This window comes from Coregonus clupeaformis, chromosome 34 (genome assembly GCF_020615455.1).
Source record: "Coregonus clupeaformis isolate EN_2021a chromosome 34, ASM2061545v1, whole genome shotgun sequence".
NCBI lineage: Eukaryota > Metazoa > Chordata > Actinopteri > Salmoniformes > Salmonidae > Coregonus > Coregonus clupeaformis.
In genome coordinates, this window is record NC_059225.1 from 42906221 (window position 1) to 42925854 (window position 19634).

At 45.0% G+C, this 19634-nt stretch overlaps 1 protein-coding gene across 2 annotated transcripts in view; it reads right to left on the reverse strand.

Moving 5' to 3' along the window:
* neto1l (neuropilin (NRP) and tolloid (TLL)-like 1, like) overlaps nt 1-19634 on the reverse strand; it is a 188783-nt gene that overhangs the window by 74744 nt on the left and 94405 nt on the right. For both annotated transcript variants that reach the window (XM_041862197.2, XM_041862198.2), the window contains exons 5-6: nt 15244-15285; nt 13984-14111 (exon numbers count right to left, since the gene is read on the reverse strand). In XM_041862197.2, coding sequence (XP_041718131.1) covers nt 13984-14111; nt 15244-15285 — 170 coding nt within the window. The remainder of the gene's footprint in view (nt 1-13983; nt 14112-15243; nt 15286-19634) is intronic.

Genomic DNA, 19634 nt, shown 5'->3' on the forward strand with positions numbered 1-19634 from the left:
ATCTTCCCTACAATAAGCTCAAGAAGGGAGGAGGAGAACAAGGATGAGGATGAGGACTTGGGGGAGAGGACTGGGCCAGCACCAGCCCCACACCCTGCCGACCAAGGAGAGCGTGACCAGCCCAGCGTCGGCCAGCCCAGAGCTGGCCAGCCCAGCTTCTGCCTTACAGCAGCACCACTACTACCCGTCAAGACAGCCGAGCAACTCCACAGGCTGATGTCGTTTCAGGGAACCATCGGTCCCCACACAAGAGCCCAGGGAGTGCTACTATCCCCGGAGGCGACACCTAATCTGCTAATAGGCATCCATCTAGACTCAGGACACGGAGTCCGCCACATCCCCCAGGTCAGGAGCGGACCTACAGAGGGCCCACTCCAATGATCCCGGACTTCGTTCATCCGAACCCCAGAGAGTTCTCACAACTGAAGATCGCCCTGGATAACATCCTCCCAGCGGATGCCACAGAGCGGTTTAAGTTCCAGATCCTTGGTGACCACCTTAAGCTGGAAGAGGCCCTGCTCATCGCTGACTCTTATAGCAACTCGAAGGTACCCCTTCACAGACACCATGTCTGCCTTCAACCAGCAGTTCAGACAGCCGCATCAGTTAGCTCTCCAGCATATCGCCCGCCAAGTTCATGGATGGCCCAAATGTTGCCTGTGGGAACATCAAGACCATCCGTCTGTTCCTCCTCCAAGTACGTTCCTTAGTTGGCATGTTGGAGCAGCAGGACAGGAAGGGAGACGTGGAGCTGGATTATGGATTCAATGTCTCCAGGTTGCTGGGGAAACTTCCACATTACCTGATATCCAGCTTCCGGAGGTTCATCCATCCACGCAAGATCCAAATCACCACTCTGCTCGACTTGGCAGACTGGATGGAGTATGAGAACCAAATGCAGGAGGACAACTCCAGGTTCGCCAGCAGTTCACGAATAGAGACATTAGCCAGAAGCAGAGATTGCCGTAAGGAGCCTAAGGCCTCCAGCATGACAACAACCATCCTCCTTGGCACGGAGAAGACGTCCCCCAAAGAGGTGTCCCTGGCCACCGCCACCAAGGAGAAGGTCTATTGTCCCTACAGCGACCATGTCAGCCACTCCCTCAACAATTGCTTCAACTTCCAGCAGCTCACCAAGGGGCAGAAGGCGAGCTGGATCAAAGGAGGGGAACGTGTGTTGGCATTGCGGCCAAGAACATCATGCAGCGGAGTGCAACCTCAAGTTCCGCAAGACTTGCAATCAGTGACACCTGCTGGTGCTCCACGAGGTCAATGAGAGAGTTACAGTTCCAGAAAAATCTGAGAATACTGTGGTTAATGCTGCATCCACGACCCCCTGTCTGCTGAACACCGTCAATGAGGTCCTGTTCATAGACCCGGGGAGGTCGGAAAGTACAGTTGAAAGCTACTGTTGAAACCGGAGTAAGGAGACATACTCGATTCTGGATGACGGATCCGAATGCATCATCCTCCTCCATGCAACTGCACAGCAGCTGGGACTCTAAGGTGAGCCCTAAGACTTGACCCTTCGAACAGTAAGACAAGAGCTTCAGGTTCTCCATGGGGCGGCCATCTCCTTCACTGTCTGCCCTGCCTCGCAGCCCCAAAATCAGTTTCGGATCCAAGGCGCCTTCACCGCAGACCCATCCGGTCAGTGCCCTGCAACAGAAGTATCTCTGCAGGGCCCTGCGCAGGGACTGAAGTACAGCCTCTCCAAGCAGCAGTGCTATGTCATCTCTATGCTTTGCCCGTCTGCTGACCTGTTCAGTCAGGTTAAGAACTTGTGGCAGATGGATGTACTGCCATGGTGCAGCGAGAAGATCAGCACCAGATCTCACCAAGACCAGGAGGCGATAGAACTGCTGGAGGCCAGAACAATGAGAGTTGAAGTGGATGGAGTCCAATGTTACGCGACTCTCCTCCTTCGCATCAAGAATATGCCCCAGCTGCGAGCCCCTAAGGAAGCTGTGCTCCTGCTGCTCGGGGCCACAGAGAAGACGCTGGCCAAGTCACCAGAGCAAGCAGCAGCATTCAAAGCGGAGATTCAGATGTTAGAGCAGTCAGCTTCGCTGTTAAGCTAGTGCCAGACGCTGAAGAGGACGCTGTCATGAGCTGGTACATCCCACACCACATGACACAGCATAACGGCAAGAATCGTTTGGTATTCAACTGCTCGTTCCAGTACAAAGGGGACATCTTTAACAAGGTCCTGCTCCCAGGACCCACGCTGGGCCCCTCTCTGCTTGCAGTGTTCCTCAGATTCAGAGAGCATTCTTGGGATGTTCCACCAAGTCAAACTACTCCCTGAAGACCAGCCGCTGATGAGGTTCCTCTGTAGAGACCTAAACCGGGAAAACCCGCCCAGCATCTATGAGTGGCGCGTCCTCCCCTTTGGCACCACATCAAGTCCCTGCTGTGCTACTTTCACTCTCCAGAAACACATCCTGGACCACAGCCAGCAGAAGACGTAAGAGAGTCGATAGAGAAGTCCTTCTAAAGGGACAACTGGAAGATGCCAAGGCCCTTGTGGACAAGCTTTGGAAGCTACTAGCCGAGGGAGGTTTCGACCTGCTACAACGGGCAGCGCCAAACTCTGGATTACACAGGGGCAAGCAGACGCTCAAGAATCAGCCCTCGGGCTACGCTGGCACTGTCAGTCCGATACCCTGTCATACAAGTCCCGCCAGCTAGACTGTCCAACATTTACCATGCGCATCGACAAGGTCCTGGCTAGCCAATACGACCCCCTGGGGTACATTGCCCCCTTTACCACCAGGGCCAAAATGTTTCTTCAGCGTCTATTGGACAAGAAGAGGGACTGGGACGACACCCAGTTGCCAGAAAATCTAGTCCTCCCCTGGAAAGAGTGGGAGCGAGAACTTCCAGATCTGTAGCAGATAGCCCTACCAAGGTGCAACACCAGCCCAGAGATGGACTCCCTGACTTTCCTGAGAGACATCCATGTGTTCTGCGATGCCTCGGAGCAACCCTATGGCTCTGTATCTCAGAACAGAACACCCCAGCGGCAACATCGAGATGGTCTTCCTCACAGCCAGGTCAAGATTAGCCCAGAAGAAGCAAAAATCTATCCCTTGTCTGGAATTGTGTGCAGACTGGAGCGCAGCTGACCAAGATCCTGCAGACTGAACTCACTCTCCCTATCCGCCAAGTTATTCTGTGGAGGGACTCCATAACGGTCCTCACATGGCTCCAATCGGATTCCTGCCGATTCAAGAGCTTCGTTGGCACCTGAATGGCGGAGATCCAGGATCTCACTGACCGAGAGGTATGGCACTATGCGGAGTCAGCAAATAATCCAGCGGATGACATCACGCGTGGGAAGACCCTAGCAGAACTGGGACCAAGAAGTTGCTGGAACCACGGCGCATTATTCCTGGAAGGAACCCCAGACCAGTGGCCGGAGAAGCCACTTCCAGCTACTATGGAAGAGGATGAGTTGAGGAAGCCTACATTCTGCGGCCAACTGCCAGACCCTTTCCTCCCAGTTGCTAGCCAGTTCAAGACTTTCAGTGAACTTCTGGAGGCAACCGCCCACTTACTCAACCAGGCGGCGGGTGGCAGCCCTTCAGCCAGCAATTACAAGGAAGCAGAGCTATCCCTCCTTCGTTGAGTGTAGCAGGACTGCTTTTCCACCGAACAGCAGACAAGCCTGTGCCCAACAGTAGCCGCCTACTCACTCTCGCCTCGGAGCTGGATTGCATTACTCAGCAGATTCAAGTGGGTCGTCTGTCCGCTGCAGTACAGTTCTGGATCAAGAGGCCATGCACCCCATCGTGCTCGACCCCCAACATCCAATCACTAAGCTGATCATCGGAGACTTCGACGAGAGACTGCTCCACCCAGGGCCTGAACGAGTTTGCTGGTCTGGCAGAAGTATTGGATCATCCGTGGCAGAGCGGCTATCCGGCGTCACCAACGCAAGTGTAAGGAATGTTTGAAGTGGTTAGGGTTAATGTCAGAAGTGGTTAGGGAGATTCCCAAGATGGCTAACCATCCCCCCCCGCTAGGCTCTGCGTGGACTGTTTCGGCCCCTACAGTGAGGGAAAAAAGTATTTGATCCCCTGCTGATTTTGTACGTTTGCCCACTGACAAAGAAATGATCAGTCTATAATTTTAATGGTAGGTTTATTTGAACAGTGAGAGACAGAATAACAACAACAAAAATCCAGAAAACGCATGTTAAAAATTTTATAAATTGATTTGCATTTTAATGAGGGAAATAAGTATTTGACCCCTCTGCAAAACATGACTTAGTACTTGGTGGCAAAACCCTTGTTGGCAATCACAGAGGTCAGATGTTTCTTGTAGTTGGTCACCAGGTTTGCACACATCTCAGGAGGGATTTTGTCCCACTCCTCTTTGCAGATCTTCTCCAAGTCATTAAGGTTTCGAGGCTGACATTTGACAACTCAAACCTTCAGCTCCCTTCACAGATATTCTATGGGATTAAGATCTGGAGACTGGCTAGGCCACTCCAGGACCTTAATGTGCTTCTTCTTGAGCCACTCCTTGGTTGCCTTGGTCGTGTGTTTTGGGTCATGCTGGAATACCCATCCACAACCCATTTTCAATGCCCTGGCTGAAGGAGGTTCTCACCCAAGATTTGACGGTACATGGCCCCGTCCATCGTCCCTTTGATGCGGTGAAGTTGTCCTGTCCCCTTAGCAGAAAAACACCCCCAAAGCATAATGTTTCCACCTCCATGTTTGACGGTGGGGATGGTGTTCTTGGGGTCATATGCAGCATTCTTCCTCCTCCAAACACTGTGATTTGGAGTTGATGCCAAAGAGCTCGATTTTGGTCTCATCTGACCACAACACTTTCACCCAGTTCTCCTCTGAATCATTCAGATGTTCATTGGCAAACTTCAGACGGGCCTGTATATGTGCTTTCTTGAGCAGGGGGACCTTGCGGGTGCTGCAGGATTTCAGTCCTTCACGGCGTAGTGTGTTACCAATTGTTTTCTTGGTGACTATGGTCCCAGCTGCCTTGAGATCATTGACAAGATCCTCCCGTGTAGTTCTCGGCAGATTCCTCGCCGTTCTCATGATCATTGCAACTCCATGAGGTGAGATCTTGCATGGAGCCCCAGGCCGAGGGAGATTGACAGTTATTTTGTGTTTCTTCCATTTGCGAATAATCACACCAACTGTTGTCACCTTCTCACCAAGCTGCTTGGCGATGGTCTTGTAGCCCATTCCAGCCTTGTGTAGGTCTACAATCTTGTCCCTGACATCCTTGGAGAGCTCTTTGGTCTTGGCCATGGTGGAGAGTTTGGAATCTGATTGATTGATTGCTTCTGTGGACAGGTGTCTTTTATACAGGTAACAAGCTGAGATTAGGAGCACTCCCTTTAAGAGTGTGCTCCTAATCTCAGCTCGTTACCTGTATAAATGACACCTGGGAGCCAGAAATCTTTCTGATTGAGAGGGGGTCAAATACTTATTTCCCTCATTAAAATTAAAATCAATTTATAAAATTTTTGACATGCGTTTTTCTGGATTTTTGTTGTTGTTGTTATTCTGTCTTTCACTGTTCAAATAAACCTACCATAAAAATTATAGACTGATCATTTCTTTGTCAGTGGACAAACGTACAAAATCAGCAGGGGATCAAATACTTTTTTCCCTCACTGTAAGTGGTCAAGATAGGCTGCCGCAATGAGAAAAGATGGGTCATCGTGTTCAAGGAAGCATTTGCGGCTCTCCAGCCAGACCTGCAAGCCCAGCTAGCCATCAGATCCAGTTTGTCTTCAATCCACCAAGTGCTGGGAGAGAGAGATCCGCTCCCTCGAGTAAGGCCTTCAAGCCCAAACACTGAGAGCCCAATCGGTGACGGAAGAGGTCCTGAGGACGGTCCTCATTGAGATAGAGGGGATCCTCAAGTACAAGCCCCTAGGCTACACCTCCTCTGACACTGCAAACCCGGACCCAGTAACCCCAAATGCTCTCCTGATGGGGTGCCAAGACGCCTCACTTCCTCAAGTTGTATACCCTGAGCCAGAGCTGCTCAGCTGACACTGATGGATACACAGCTAGCTGCTAGCAGTTCAGTTTTGGAATCACTTCATCAGCCACTACCAGCCTGGCCATCAGAAGTGGCAAGCAGAGACACCAGACCTTCAAGTCGGAACTACAGTCATGATCGTCAACCCACAGCTACCCAGAGCAATGTGGCCTGTGGGACAGGTCTCCCAGGTGATGCCTGGACCCGATGGCAGGATCAGGACTGCAGAGTTGCGCGTAGGTGACAGAACCTACAAGCGCCCAGTGGCTTGGATCATCCAACTCCCTTTCCTGCCAGATTAGAACTAGCCCTTTAGAGACTCTGGCCGTTTAGAGACTGTGGCCCAGTAAGGCCTTTGGGATGCAGAGACTGTGCCCTTTAGCTTAGAGGCCTTTTACTGGATGTTAGTATTTCCATAAGAAATATTAACCAAGTACTATTCCACCAAGATTCATTCCCAGTCTAGATCCATGGTATATAATCAAAGTGTGTGTGTATGCTTAATGTGTGTTGGTGAAGAGGAATAGGAAATAGAACTCCTGAAAGGAGAAGCATCCGAATTGTTCTTACCAGAAATCCTGTGGAGGGTCAGAACCCATATCAGATTCAGCATAAACGTAGTAGCGGGTGAGGGCATTCACAGCCGACCACTCAGACGGGTGAGGGCACACCAGCCAACCGTTTTTACAATCAGCATACATAGTGTGATGTCACGAGAGGCTACACAGCTTTCAGCGGGATTGCTCAAGTAGTGCAAGGAGACCAGGTTCAATCAAAACAAGGATTTTATTAAAGGTCTTGGGAAACTAACGAAAGTATAACACAATTCTGTTCTCTGGTGGCTCTTTAAGGGTTAACAGTTCAGGGATGTCTCTTCCACATCCAAAATCATAACTCTCCCTCGCTCAAATAACTTTTCCCCAGTCTTACTGTATTCCACGTTGCAGCTAGTGGCCAACCCAGCAAAACGTCCTTCCAAATGTCCCACACGGATTTCCACAGGTGCCTATATCCAAAGGTGAGTATTTCCCAAAGGTAAGTATCTCCAAATCCTTATATTCCTCATGGAAGTGGACGTGCAGCACTCTTGTCCTCCAGAGAGCCCAGGTTGGAGACTGTGTTTCTTCCCTTCCCACACACTCACCCTCAGTGTGTCTCTTCCCTTCAACAAACCTTCAGCTCATCAGCTCCTGATTTGTTTCAGCTGCGTGGGAAGCTTGGCCATAGAGGGGTGGAGTTCCCGACCATACCAGCAGATGGAGCCATAGCTGTCTGGGTTTGCAGCCATCTCAGGGGGATGTAACGTCCCTCCAGGACACAGCCTCTCGTGACATCACAATAGGCACACATGCTTTGTTTAATTCCAGTGGCAGATCATTGGTAAAAATTGAAAAGCGTAAAGGCCCAACAGAGCTGCCCAGCGGTACACTGTACGTAACATGTTTAACATTAGAAAAGCTTCCATTAAAGAAAATCCTCTGTGTTTTATTAGATAGATACTGTATCTCTGAATCCACAATGTGGCAGAGGTTGAAAAGCTATAACACATACAGTGAGGGAAAAAAGTATTTGATCCCCTGCTGATTTTGTACGTTTGCCCACTGACAAAGAAATTATCAGTCTATAATTTTAATGGTAGGTTTATTTGAACAGTGAGAGACAGAATAACAACAAAAAAGTCCAGAATAATGCATGTCAAAAATGTTATAAATTGATTTGCATTTTAATGAGGGAAATAAGTATTTGACCCCCTCTCAATCAGAAAGATTTCTGGCTCCCTTTTATACAGCTTGTTACCTGTATAAAAGACACCTGTCCACAGAAGCAATCAATCAATCAGATTCCAAACTCTCCACCATGGCCAAGACCAAAGAGCTCTCCAAGGATGTCAGGGAGAAGATTGTAGACCTACACAAGGCTGGAATGGGCTACAAGACCATCGCCAAGCAGCTTGGTGAGAAGGTGACAACAGTTGGTGCGATTATTCGCAAATGGAAGAAACACAAAAGAACTGTCAATCTCCCTCGGCCTGGGGCTCCATGCAAGATCTCACCTCGTGGAGTTGCAATGACCATGAGAACGGTGTGGAATCAGCCCAGAACTACACGGGAGGATCTTGCCAATTATCTCAAGGCAGCTGGGACCATAGTCACCAAGAAAACAATTGGTAACACACTACGCTGTGAAGGACTGAAATCCTGCAGCGCCCGCAAGGTCCCCCTGCTCAAGAAAGCACATATAGAGGGCCGTCTGAAGTTTGCCAATGAACATCTGAATGATTCAGAGGAGAACTGGGTGAAAGTTTTGTGGTCAGATGAGACCAAAATCGAGCTCTTTGGCATCAACTCAACTCGCCGTGTTTGGAGGAGGAGGAATGCTGCCTATGACCCTAAGAACACCATCCCCACCGTCAAACATGGAGGTGGAAACATTATGCTTTGGGGGTGTTTTTCTGCTAAGGGGACAGGACAACTTCTCCGCATCAAAGGGACGATGGACGGGGCCATGTACCGTCAAATCTTCGGTGAGAACCTCGTTCCCTCAGCCAGGGCATTGAAAATAGGTAGTGGATGGGTATTCCAGCATGACAATGACCCAAAACACACGGCCAAGGCAACAAAGGAGTGGCTCAAGAAGAGGCACATTAAGGTCCTGGAGTGGCCTAGCCAGTCTCCAGACCTTAATCCCATAGAAAATCTGTGGAGGGAGCTGAAGGTTCGAGTTGCCAAACGTCAGCCTCGAAACCTTAATGACTTGGAGAAGATCTGCAAAGAGGAGTGGGACAAAATCCCTCCTGAGATGTGTGCAAACCTGGTGACCAACTACAAGAAACATCTGACCTCTGTGATTGCCAACAAGGGTTTTGCCACCAAGTACTAAGTCATGTTTTGCAGAGGGGTCAAATACTTATTTCCCTCATTAAAATGCAAATCAATTTATAACATTTTTGACATGCGTTTTTCTGGATTTTGTTGTTGTTATTCTGTCTCTCACTGTTCAATTAAACCTACCATTAAAATTATAGACTGATCATGTCTTTGTCAGTGGGCAAACATACAAAATCAGCAGGGGATCAAATACTTTTTTCCCTCACTGTATGTTTTTCCAAAAACAAGTTATGGTCAATAATATCAAAGGCTGCACTGAAATCTAATAGTACAGCTCCCACAATCTTCTTATTATACATTTCTTTCAACCAATAAGCAGTCATTTGTGTCAGTACATGTTGAGTGCCCTTCTCTATAAGCATGCTGAAAGTCTGTTGTTAATTTGTTTACAGAGAAATAGCATTGTATCTGATCAAACACAATTTTTCCAAGTTTGCTGAGTCGGCAGCAAGCTTTACCATTCTTGGGTCCAGACTCAGATTAAAGATATGACAAATAGGAGTGGCAATATAGTCCTCTACCATCCTCAGTAGCTTTCCATCTAAATTGTCAATATCAGGTGGTTTCTCATTATTGATGGACAAAAATATTTTTTCACCTCACCCACAGCAACTTTACAAAATTCATTTCATGCTTAAGTTTGCTTACTTTGCCAATGAAATAGTAATTAAAGTAATTGGCAACATCAAAAGGTTTTGTAATAAATGAACCATCTGATTCAATGAAAGATGGAGTTGAATTAGTCTTTATGCCCATAATTTCATTTAAATTATTACAAAGATTTTTTCCATCATACTTTATGTAATTTATCTTGGCTTCATAATACCATTTCTTCTTCGTTTTGATCAGTTTAGTCACATCATTTCTCAATTTACAGTAAGTTTGCCAATCTGATGTGCAGCCAGACTTATTAGCCACTCATTTTGCCCCATCTCTTTCAACCATACAGTTTTTCAATTCCTCATCAATCCACAGGGCCTTAAAAAGCTCTAACAGTCAGTTTCTTAATAGGTGCATGCTTATCAATAACTGGAAGAAACAATTTCATAAATGCATAAAGTGCAGATAGCCCCCCCCTTCAGCCACAGTTCAATGAGGCAGCTCTATGGTATTGTTAGGAGCAGGGTTTAATTGTTTGTAATCGCTGAATCAGAAGGACGTTGGAAGTAAGACAAGGGAATATGGTTTTGATTTGCAGTCCTGGACATCAGATATCACCCAAATCAATCGCAGTGGCAATAAATTACATTTAACACAAATATTATCAAGCCAACCATGACATCATCGCTCAGGGGCAGAGAGAACAAACACAAAAGTAAAAAGATTGTGTGTGTTTGTGTTTGTGTGTGTGCATGCGTGTGTGCGTGCGTGTGTGCACTCAACAATATGCTAGAGTTTTATCCTTTCATCAAATTCAACTGAGGGATTATCTATACGTACGGTGGCCTCACTGGTACATAAAAGGTGGGTAGTATTAGAGGCCAATTAACTGTAATAAATTGTGACATCATTAAGCCAGTATCACAGCAGCTTTATCTCTCCATCTAACAGAGACAATGGAGTCAGGAACTGTAATGAATGACTCCAACCACAGAGACCCATTCATCCCTGTCTATCTCTAACCAGTGGCCTTGTGGAACAGGAAACATATAGGAGAGTGTGTATACTGTCGATATGAGTGTGTTAGTGTTTGTCTGTGTATGTGCATGTGGCAGTATCTGCTTGAATTAGTGTATTATAGAAATGTGTGTATATGTGTGTGTGTCTGCATGTGTGCGCCTCAGGTCAGATGGAGAGCAGAGAGGTTTATTTGGGGCCAGGAGTGTTTTTTAACCAGCGAGCTGTAGCCAGGAGAGCGAGAGAGAGGCGGGAGAGAGAGAATGGCAGAAAGAGCAAGAGTGAATGAGAGAGAGAGAGATGGCTAGAGAGAGAGGAAGGCAGAAAAAGGGAGAGAGAGATAGCGAGATAGAGAAAGCCAGGGAGGAGAGAGGGAGGGAGAGGGGGAGAGAGCTTTAGCGCTGATGAAATAGCGCTGCTGTGTAGTTTGACCCTGGGGCATGCTACAGACCGCATTTGTTTTCTCTGCCAGCACACTCTGCACAAAGCTGCAGAACACACACACACACGCACAAGCACACGCACACACTCTGACTTACATCCCCTACTTGCTATACTGAACAAAAATATAAACACAACATGTGAAGTGTTGGTCCCATGTTTCATGAGCTGAAATAAAATATCCCAGAAATGTTCCATACGCACAAAAAGCTTATTTCTGCCAAATTATGTGCAGAAATGTGTTTACATCCCTGTTAGTGAGCATTTCTCCTTTGCCAAGATAATCCATCCACCTGACAGGTGTGGCATATCAAGAAGCTGATTAAACAGTATGATCATTACACAGGTGCAACTTGTGCTGGGGACAATAAAAGGCAACTCTAAAATGTGCATTTTTGTCACAAAACACAGTTTTGAGGGAGCGTGCAATTGCCATGCTGACTGCAGGAATGTCCACCAGAGCTGTTGCCAGATAATTTAATGTTAATTTCTCTACCATAAGACGCCTCTAACGTGGTTTTAGAGAATTTGGCAGTACGTCCAACAGGCCTCACAATCGCAGACCACGTGTAACCACGCCAGCCCAGAACCTCCACATCCGGGTTCTTCACCTGCGGGATCGTCTGAGACCAGCCACCCAGACTGCTGATGAAACTGAGGAGTATTTCTGTCTGTAATAAAGCCCTTTTGTGGGGAAAAACGTATTCTGATTGGTTAGACCTGGCTCCCCAGTGGGTGGACCTGGCTCCCAAGTGAGTGGGCCTATGCCCTCCCCCCCCATGGCTGTGCCCCTGCCCAGTCACGTGAAATTCATAGATTAGGGCCTAATGAATTTATTTCATTTGACTGATTTCCTTATATGAACTGTAACTCAGTAAAAATGTTGAAATTGTTGCATGTTGCGTTTATATTTTTGTTCAGTATATTATATCAGCTATTCTCTCCACTTCAGAAAGTATTGTATGCCATCGGTAATAACATCATTGTGCCCACGACCATCTGTAATAACAGCATTGTGCCCACGGCCATCTATAATAACAGCATTGTGCCCACGACCATCTGTAATAACAGCATTGTGCCCACGGCCATCTATAATAACAGCATTGTGCCCACAGACATCTTTCTATGGTTTTATGGAATAACACACACCATATTATGCACAAGGTGAATGGACAAGCACACACACACCTGGCTGTGCTCTAGAGGAATCAGTGTTACAGCTCATGGATGTTAACATTAGCCATAGCTCTCACACACTGACACTAGGAATGACAAGACTCATTCAGAAACACACAGTATTGTTATTACAGAGTGATTTGACGTGAAATCACACTACCGGTCAAAAGTTTTAGAACACCTACTCATTCAAGGGTTTTTATTTTCACTATTTTCTACATTGTAGAATAATAGTGAAGACATCAAAACTATGAAATAACACATATGGAATCATGTAGTAACCAAAAAAGTGTTAAACAAATCAAAATGTATTTGAGATTCTTCAAATAGCCACCCTTTGCCTTGATGACAGCTTTGCACACTCTTGGCATTCTCTCAACCAGCTTCATGAGGTAGTCACCTGGAATGCATTTCAATTAACATGTGTGCCTTCTTAAAAGTTAATTTGTGATTTTCTTTCCCTTCTTAATGCGTTTGAGACAATAAGTTGTGTTGTGACAAGGTAGGGGGGGTATACAGAAGCCCTATTTGGTAAAAGACCAAGTCCATATTATGGCAAGAACAGCTCAAATAAGCAAAAAGAAACGACAGTCCATCATTACTTTAAGAAATTAAGGTCAGTCAATACTGTACATTCTTCAAGTACAGTCGCAAAAACCATCAAGCGCTATGATGAAACTGGCTCTCATGAGGACCGCCACAGGAATGGAAGAGTTACCTCTGCTTCAGAGGATAAGTTCATTAGAGTTACCAGCCTCAGAAATTACAGCCCAAATAAATTATTCAAAGAGTTCAAGTTACAGACACATCTCAACATCAACTGTTCAGAGGAGACTGTGTGAATCAGGCCTTCATGGTTGAATTGCTGCAAAGAAACCACTACTAAAGGACACCAATAAGAAGAAGAGACTTGCTTGGGCCAAGAAACACTAGCAATGGACATTAGACCGGTGGAAATTTGTCCTTTGGCCTGGAGTCCAACTTCGAGATTTATGGTTCCAACCGCCATGTCTTTGTGAGACGCGGTGTGGGTAAATGGATGATCTCTGCATGTGTATTTCCCACCGTAAAGCATGGAGGAGGAGGTGTTATGGTGTGGGGGTGATTTGCTGGTGACACTGTCTGTGATTTGTTTAGAATTCAAGGCACATTTAACCATCATGGCTACCACAGCATTCTGCAGCGATACGCCATCCCATCTGGTTTGGGCTTAGTGGGACTATCATTTGTTTTTCAACAGGACATTGACCCAACACACCTCCAGGCTGTGTAAGGGCTATTTTACCAAGAAGGAGAGTAATGGAATGCCGCATCAGATGACCTGGTCTCCACAATCCCCCGACCTCAACCAAATTGAGATGGTTTGGGATGAGTCGGATGGCAGAATGAAGGAAAAGCAGCCAACAAGTGCACAGCATATGTGGGAACTCCTTCAAGACTGTTGGAAAAGCATTCCAGGTGAAGCTAGTTGAGAGAATGCCAAGAGTGTGCAAAGCTGTCATCAAGGCACAGGGTGGCTATTTGAAAATCTAAAATCTAAAATATATTGTGATTTGTTTAACACTTCTTTTTGGTTACTACATGATTCCATATGTGTTATTTCATAGTTTTGATGTTTTCACTATTATTCTACATGTAGAAAATATAAAAAATAAAGAAAAACCCTTGAATGAGTAGGTGTTCTAAAACTTTTGACCGGTAGTGTATGTATATATATATTTATAAAAATGCGTAAGTGAGTAGGGTTTTGTGTACATATTGTAGGCGTGTGCAGCCTGTTCGACAGTTTGTGTGTATGTTTGTTAGTGTGTGTGTGTTTGTGTGTGTCACTGACCTTGGAGCGTGGCGGAGCGCGGATGAACCATTTGCAGTCCACAGCCTCTGTAGCTAAGGCCTTTCCATCTCTCGTGATCTGATGAGACTCCACTATCCCCTCTGGTCCTCCCATGTCAAACTCACAGACTGGAGACACACACACAAACACACACCAGTGAATAGAGGCAAAGGATGGGAGTGGAACAAAGACAAAAAAAAACACAACACAACACAACAACGCAGCACAACACAACAACACCACAACAACATAACAACACAACAACATAACCCAACATAACACAACACAAAAACATAACCCAACAACACAACACCACACAACACCACACAACACAACACAACAACAACACAACACAACAACATGACATAACACAACAACATAACCCAACAACACACCACACCACACAACAACACACACACCCCAACATAACACAACACAACAACACAACACAACAACACACACACCACAACACAACGCAACACAACAACACAACCCAACATAACACAACACAACAACATAATCCAACAACACAACACCACACCACACCACACAACACAACACACAACACAACAACACAACAACACAACAACACAACAACACAACACAACAACACAACACAACACAACGCAACATAACATAACACAACACAACACATAACACAACGCAACATAACACAACATAACATAACACAACACAACGTAACGTAACACAATGCAACACAACACAACATTATGCAACATAACACAACACAACATAACAACACAACACACCACAACATAACAAGGTACATCAGAAAACAACAAAAAGTCAGAGAGAGAGCGAGAGAGAGAGAAAGAGAGAGGAGACAGAGAGAACGAGAGAGAGACACTTTTATTTCACTTGCTTTGGCAATGTAAACATGTGTTTCCCATGCCAATAAAGCCCTTTGAAGTGAATTGAATTGAGAGGAGATATATATTTTTTTGCACATCATTATAACACTATACATAGCCATAATATGATATTTTAAATGTGTCTATTCCTTTGAAACTTGTGAGTGTAATGTTTACTGTTCATTTTTTATTTCACTTGCTTTGGCAATGTAAACATCTGTTTCCCATGCCCATTGAATTGAGAGAGAGAGAGAGAGAGAGAGAGAGAGAGAGAGAGAGAGAGAGAGAGAGAGAGAGAGAGAGAGAGAGAGAGAGAGAGAGAGAGAGAGAGAGAGAGAGAGAGAGAGAGAGAGAGAGAGAGAGAGAGAGAGAGAGAGCGGATACTTACAGGGCAGAGGCTGGGGCACTCCCAAGTCTCCAAAGTCCGGATCTGAAGAATTGGAAAAAATAGAGGGAGAGGGGCAAGATAGCCATTTTTAATAAGGAAACACATACTGTCAGGGACGCCGTAAAGATTTTTTGACAGGGGGTGCAGGACCACCTATATGTGCGCGTGCACACATTTATTTATTAACTTTAAATGTGGCATGAACACAAGCAGGCATCATGTTTTCATCTGATTGTAAAACAAATCACTTCAAAAAGTAGGCTACCTGCGCACGTTCAATCTACTCTATAATAATTCCAGCATCTAAAACAGTGCACTGTGAACGTGCCATTTGGTGAATGGAAAGAGATGTCTATTTAAACACCAAAAGTGGAATGACATTCAGCGATTGCCACTAGGCACACTTGTAGCCTGAATTGATTGATATGTCTGTAGCACATGTGTATGTGTGAAACCTACTCCTCAGCCTGAAGTGTCCCCACTTGAGCTGCCAAATAGCTAGCTTTTTGCGTGGCGCAGACTGGTAAGACACTTTGGGAGGGCGGTCACGTGTGCTAGCAAGGCAGAGGTCCTGTGTTCGAGCATCGGTGTGAGCCGAATCAGGAGGAAGTGGTACTCGCTAAGAAAGCAGCGTGACGTTCTTTACAGTTGTGCCTAGTGACTCGGATCTACAGTTGCGCTCATCTCAATGCTAGGGTCGCTGTTGAGTAAGTTAGAGGGGTGTATGTAACACATGGGGATTTGTGAAACGTGCTCCTCAGCCTGAAGTATCCACACTTGCGTGGCCGAATAGCTAGCATTTCGCGTGGTGTGACTGGTAAGACACTTTGGGAGGGCAGTCGCGTGTGCCAGCAAAGTAGAGATCCTGGGTTCAAGCTTCGTTGTGAGCCGAATCAGGAAGAAGCAGTACTCGCTAAGCAAGCAGCGTGATGTCCTTTACACGTCCACTGCTGTTCGCACATGTCACGGTCCCAGCCAGTCATCTCTGTCTTGGCAAATAGAAAGTGCTCACATTGAATCACACCAGATTTTGGAGCATAGGCCTATATCATGTGTTTTCAAGTCCATGCGCTAATTTCTCATGCGGCTGACAGGCGGTAATTATAAATGATGGTGTTATAGCCTACAGTTGTCTTGCCATCTTTGTTTATTGTGATAGGCTCTTGTTTTACCAGTAGGCCTACGGCGACTCCGTACCGGCTCAGGCTACTTTCATCCCTGTTAGATATTTTTCTGCAAATAATTTCCGACATTTGGTAGTCTATTTGTTAGCCAACTTGTCTATAATTAGATACATGCAGCTTGTCTTCTGTCATTAGGCTATTTGTTGCCCTAGAAGACTAAATAAAGCGGTGCTCACCAGAACAATGTCATAAATCGATGGAATGAATGCATCAATAATAATCTAGTTGTCATCAGTAAAGTTTTCTCTTCCATTTCTGCTTGCAGAGCAAGGATGTGTTAGCCTCAAAATTACCAGATTGATTACTTCTAAACGTGTAGGGACCGGGGAGAAAATGCAATAGTCTAACTTTAAAACAGTGGAAATATGTTCCCTGTTAAATCTGCAAATGACATCAGTTTGACCGGTTTTAAGGAAATTATAATCTGTGAAAAAATAAGATTATAAGACTTCAGTTTGTGTTGAATGCATATTTTTTGTGTTTGAAATAGCCTATTGTCAGCTTTTACGTCTCTGACAAAGACAACACGTTTGCACAGTCCCTAACCACGCATTGCATTCTCTCAAGATGCTGAAAGCAATCAATTATATTTCTCCACTCTTCTTCCGAGAAATGCAAGAAACTGCAAGAAATACTTAATTCTGCAGTAGTTAATAATATATTAGGCTACATGTGAGAGTTACATGCCTACAGTGAGTTTTCCAGATTTCAGTTACAATTCTGTTCAACCCATCTGAACTTCAAAACCAGGGGGTGCGCAAACCACCTACTTCTGCCGTCTCTGTACACTGTACCCTCACAGAGGCAGTAAGCTAAATATATTCAGGTACCGTGATGTATCACTAATACAGCAGAGGCAGTAAGCTTAACATTCAGGTACCGTGGTGTATCACTACTACCACAGAGGCAGTAAGCTAAATATTCAGGTATCGTAGTGTGTCACTAATACAGCAGAGGCAGTAAGCTTAACATTCAGGTACCGTGGTGTATCACTACTACCACAGAGGCAGTAAGCTAAATATTCAGGTATCATAGTGTATCACTAATACAACAGAGGCAGTAAGCTAAATATTCAGGTATTGTGGTGTACAGTGGTGTAAAGTACTTAAGTAAAAAATACTTTAAAGTACTACTTAAGAAGTTTTGGGGAGTATCTGTACTTTACAGACAACTTTTACATTTTAGCAGATGCTCTTATCCAGATCGACTTACAGTTAGTGCATACTGGCCCCCCGTGGGAATCGAACTCACAACCCTGGCGTTGCAAACGCCATGCTCTACCAACTGAGCTACACGGGACTACTTCACTATATACCTAAAGAAAATATTGTACTTTTTACTCCTAAAAGTACTCGTTACATTTAGATGCTCAAGCAGGACAGAATTATGGCATCTATCAATATAACGCTTTGTTATCCCTACTGCCTCTGATCTGGTGGACTCGCGAAACACAAATACTGTTTGTAAATGATGTCTGAGTGTTGGAGTGTGCCCCTGTCTGTCCGTAATTACAAATAATAAGAAAATCGTGCCATCTGGTTTGCTTAATATAAGGAATTTGATGTATAGCATTAACTATTACTTTGTACTTTTACTCAGGTATGACAACTGAATACTTTTTCTACCACTGTACTTAAGAACATTTAAAACCAGATACTTTTAGACTTTTACTCAAGTAGTATTTTACTGGGTAACTTTCACTTTTAGTTGAGTCATTTTCTGTTAAGATATCTTTACTTTTACTCAAGTATGACAATTCAGAACTTTTCCACCACTGACTGCATTGACAATCATTGATCTACAAATCATTCTGCATGCCAACAACCCCAGGAAAAATCAGTAGTCTAGTCAAACTGTGCACTGTGCGCAGCTTCACGCACTGACCAATGAGAGGTAGGCCTCTGATCTTGCACATCTGTGCGCCTTCAGAATTAAATGCTTGTAAAATGGTGCAATATTAGGCTTTATTAGTTGAGTGACAACCAATGTAATTTGCTAGGTTATTGTTATCAAATGCGCTGTTGAAAATTAAAAGTAAGCTAGCCTACCGGAGACACAACCCAAACTGGTTATAGCCTACCTGCTGATCGGGGCTTGATTATTCAGGTTCACCATCAGCAATAGTTTTGGTAGTTTTGCTTTAAACAATCAGTGTATATGTGCTCCTCCTTGTAGCTCAGTTGGTAGAACATGGCGTTTGCAACACCAGGGTTGTGGGTTTGATTCCCACGGGGGGCCAGTATGAAAATGTATGCACTCACTAACTGTAAATCGCTCTGGATAAGAGCGTCTGCTAAAAATGTAATGTAGATTTTCAGGTACACACGGTAAAGTTGATAATTTCATAAGCAGGACAGCAATAACTTTTGCGAGCGCCATAAAAACTTCAAGATTTTTAGAAGGGGTGTAAACCAAAATTCTGCAATATATTTATTGGCTATGTCATAGCACATTTTTAAAGATAAATATTGATACATTACTAGCTCAAACACTTAATCTGCAAAAATGACAAATTAATTAGGGGGATGGTGATTTCAGATCAAAAGTGTGGGGATAAAAAGTAGCCTATACATTGCTCCTCCTTAATCTGAAAGTGGGGTGGTAGATACCCAGTCTCCCTTATGGCTAAGCTCATACACCATAGACATATACATAATTTACTTGCACACACACACACACACACACACACACACACACACACACACACACACACACACACACACACACACACACACACACACACACACACACACACACACACACACAGCTCAGAGAGACCCAGCTCAGAGAGACCCAGCTCAGAGAGACCCAGCTCAGAGAGACCCAGCTCAGAGAGACCCAGCTCAGAGAGACCCAGCTCATGAGCTCCATCAGCAGCATATTTTGATTTAGAAGGAACAATGAATGTGTTTATGCAACAAATATTAGTGCATTGGATTGGATCATATCACATTGAACGAAATCACATCAATTCGTTCCACTAATCAAACCGAATCGCACCAAATCGTTTCAAACTAAAACTTATCGTTCCTGTATGGTATAGGAGCCCATGTATAGAATCGTCTTGAAAGGTGCATGTTTTAGTGTCATAGTAATTTCCCCACAAAAACAAATGTAGGTGCATGACTGTGTAATGAAAATAGCAATTTACCAGGAGAGACAGTTGTCCCCATCCTAATACTCCCTTTAACACCTCCCGTAGTTACC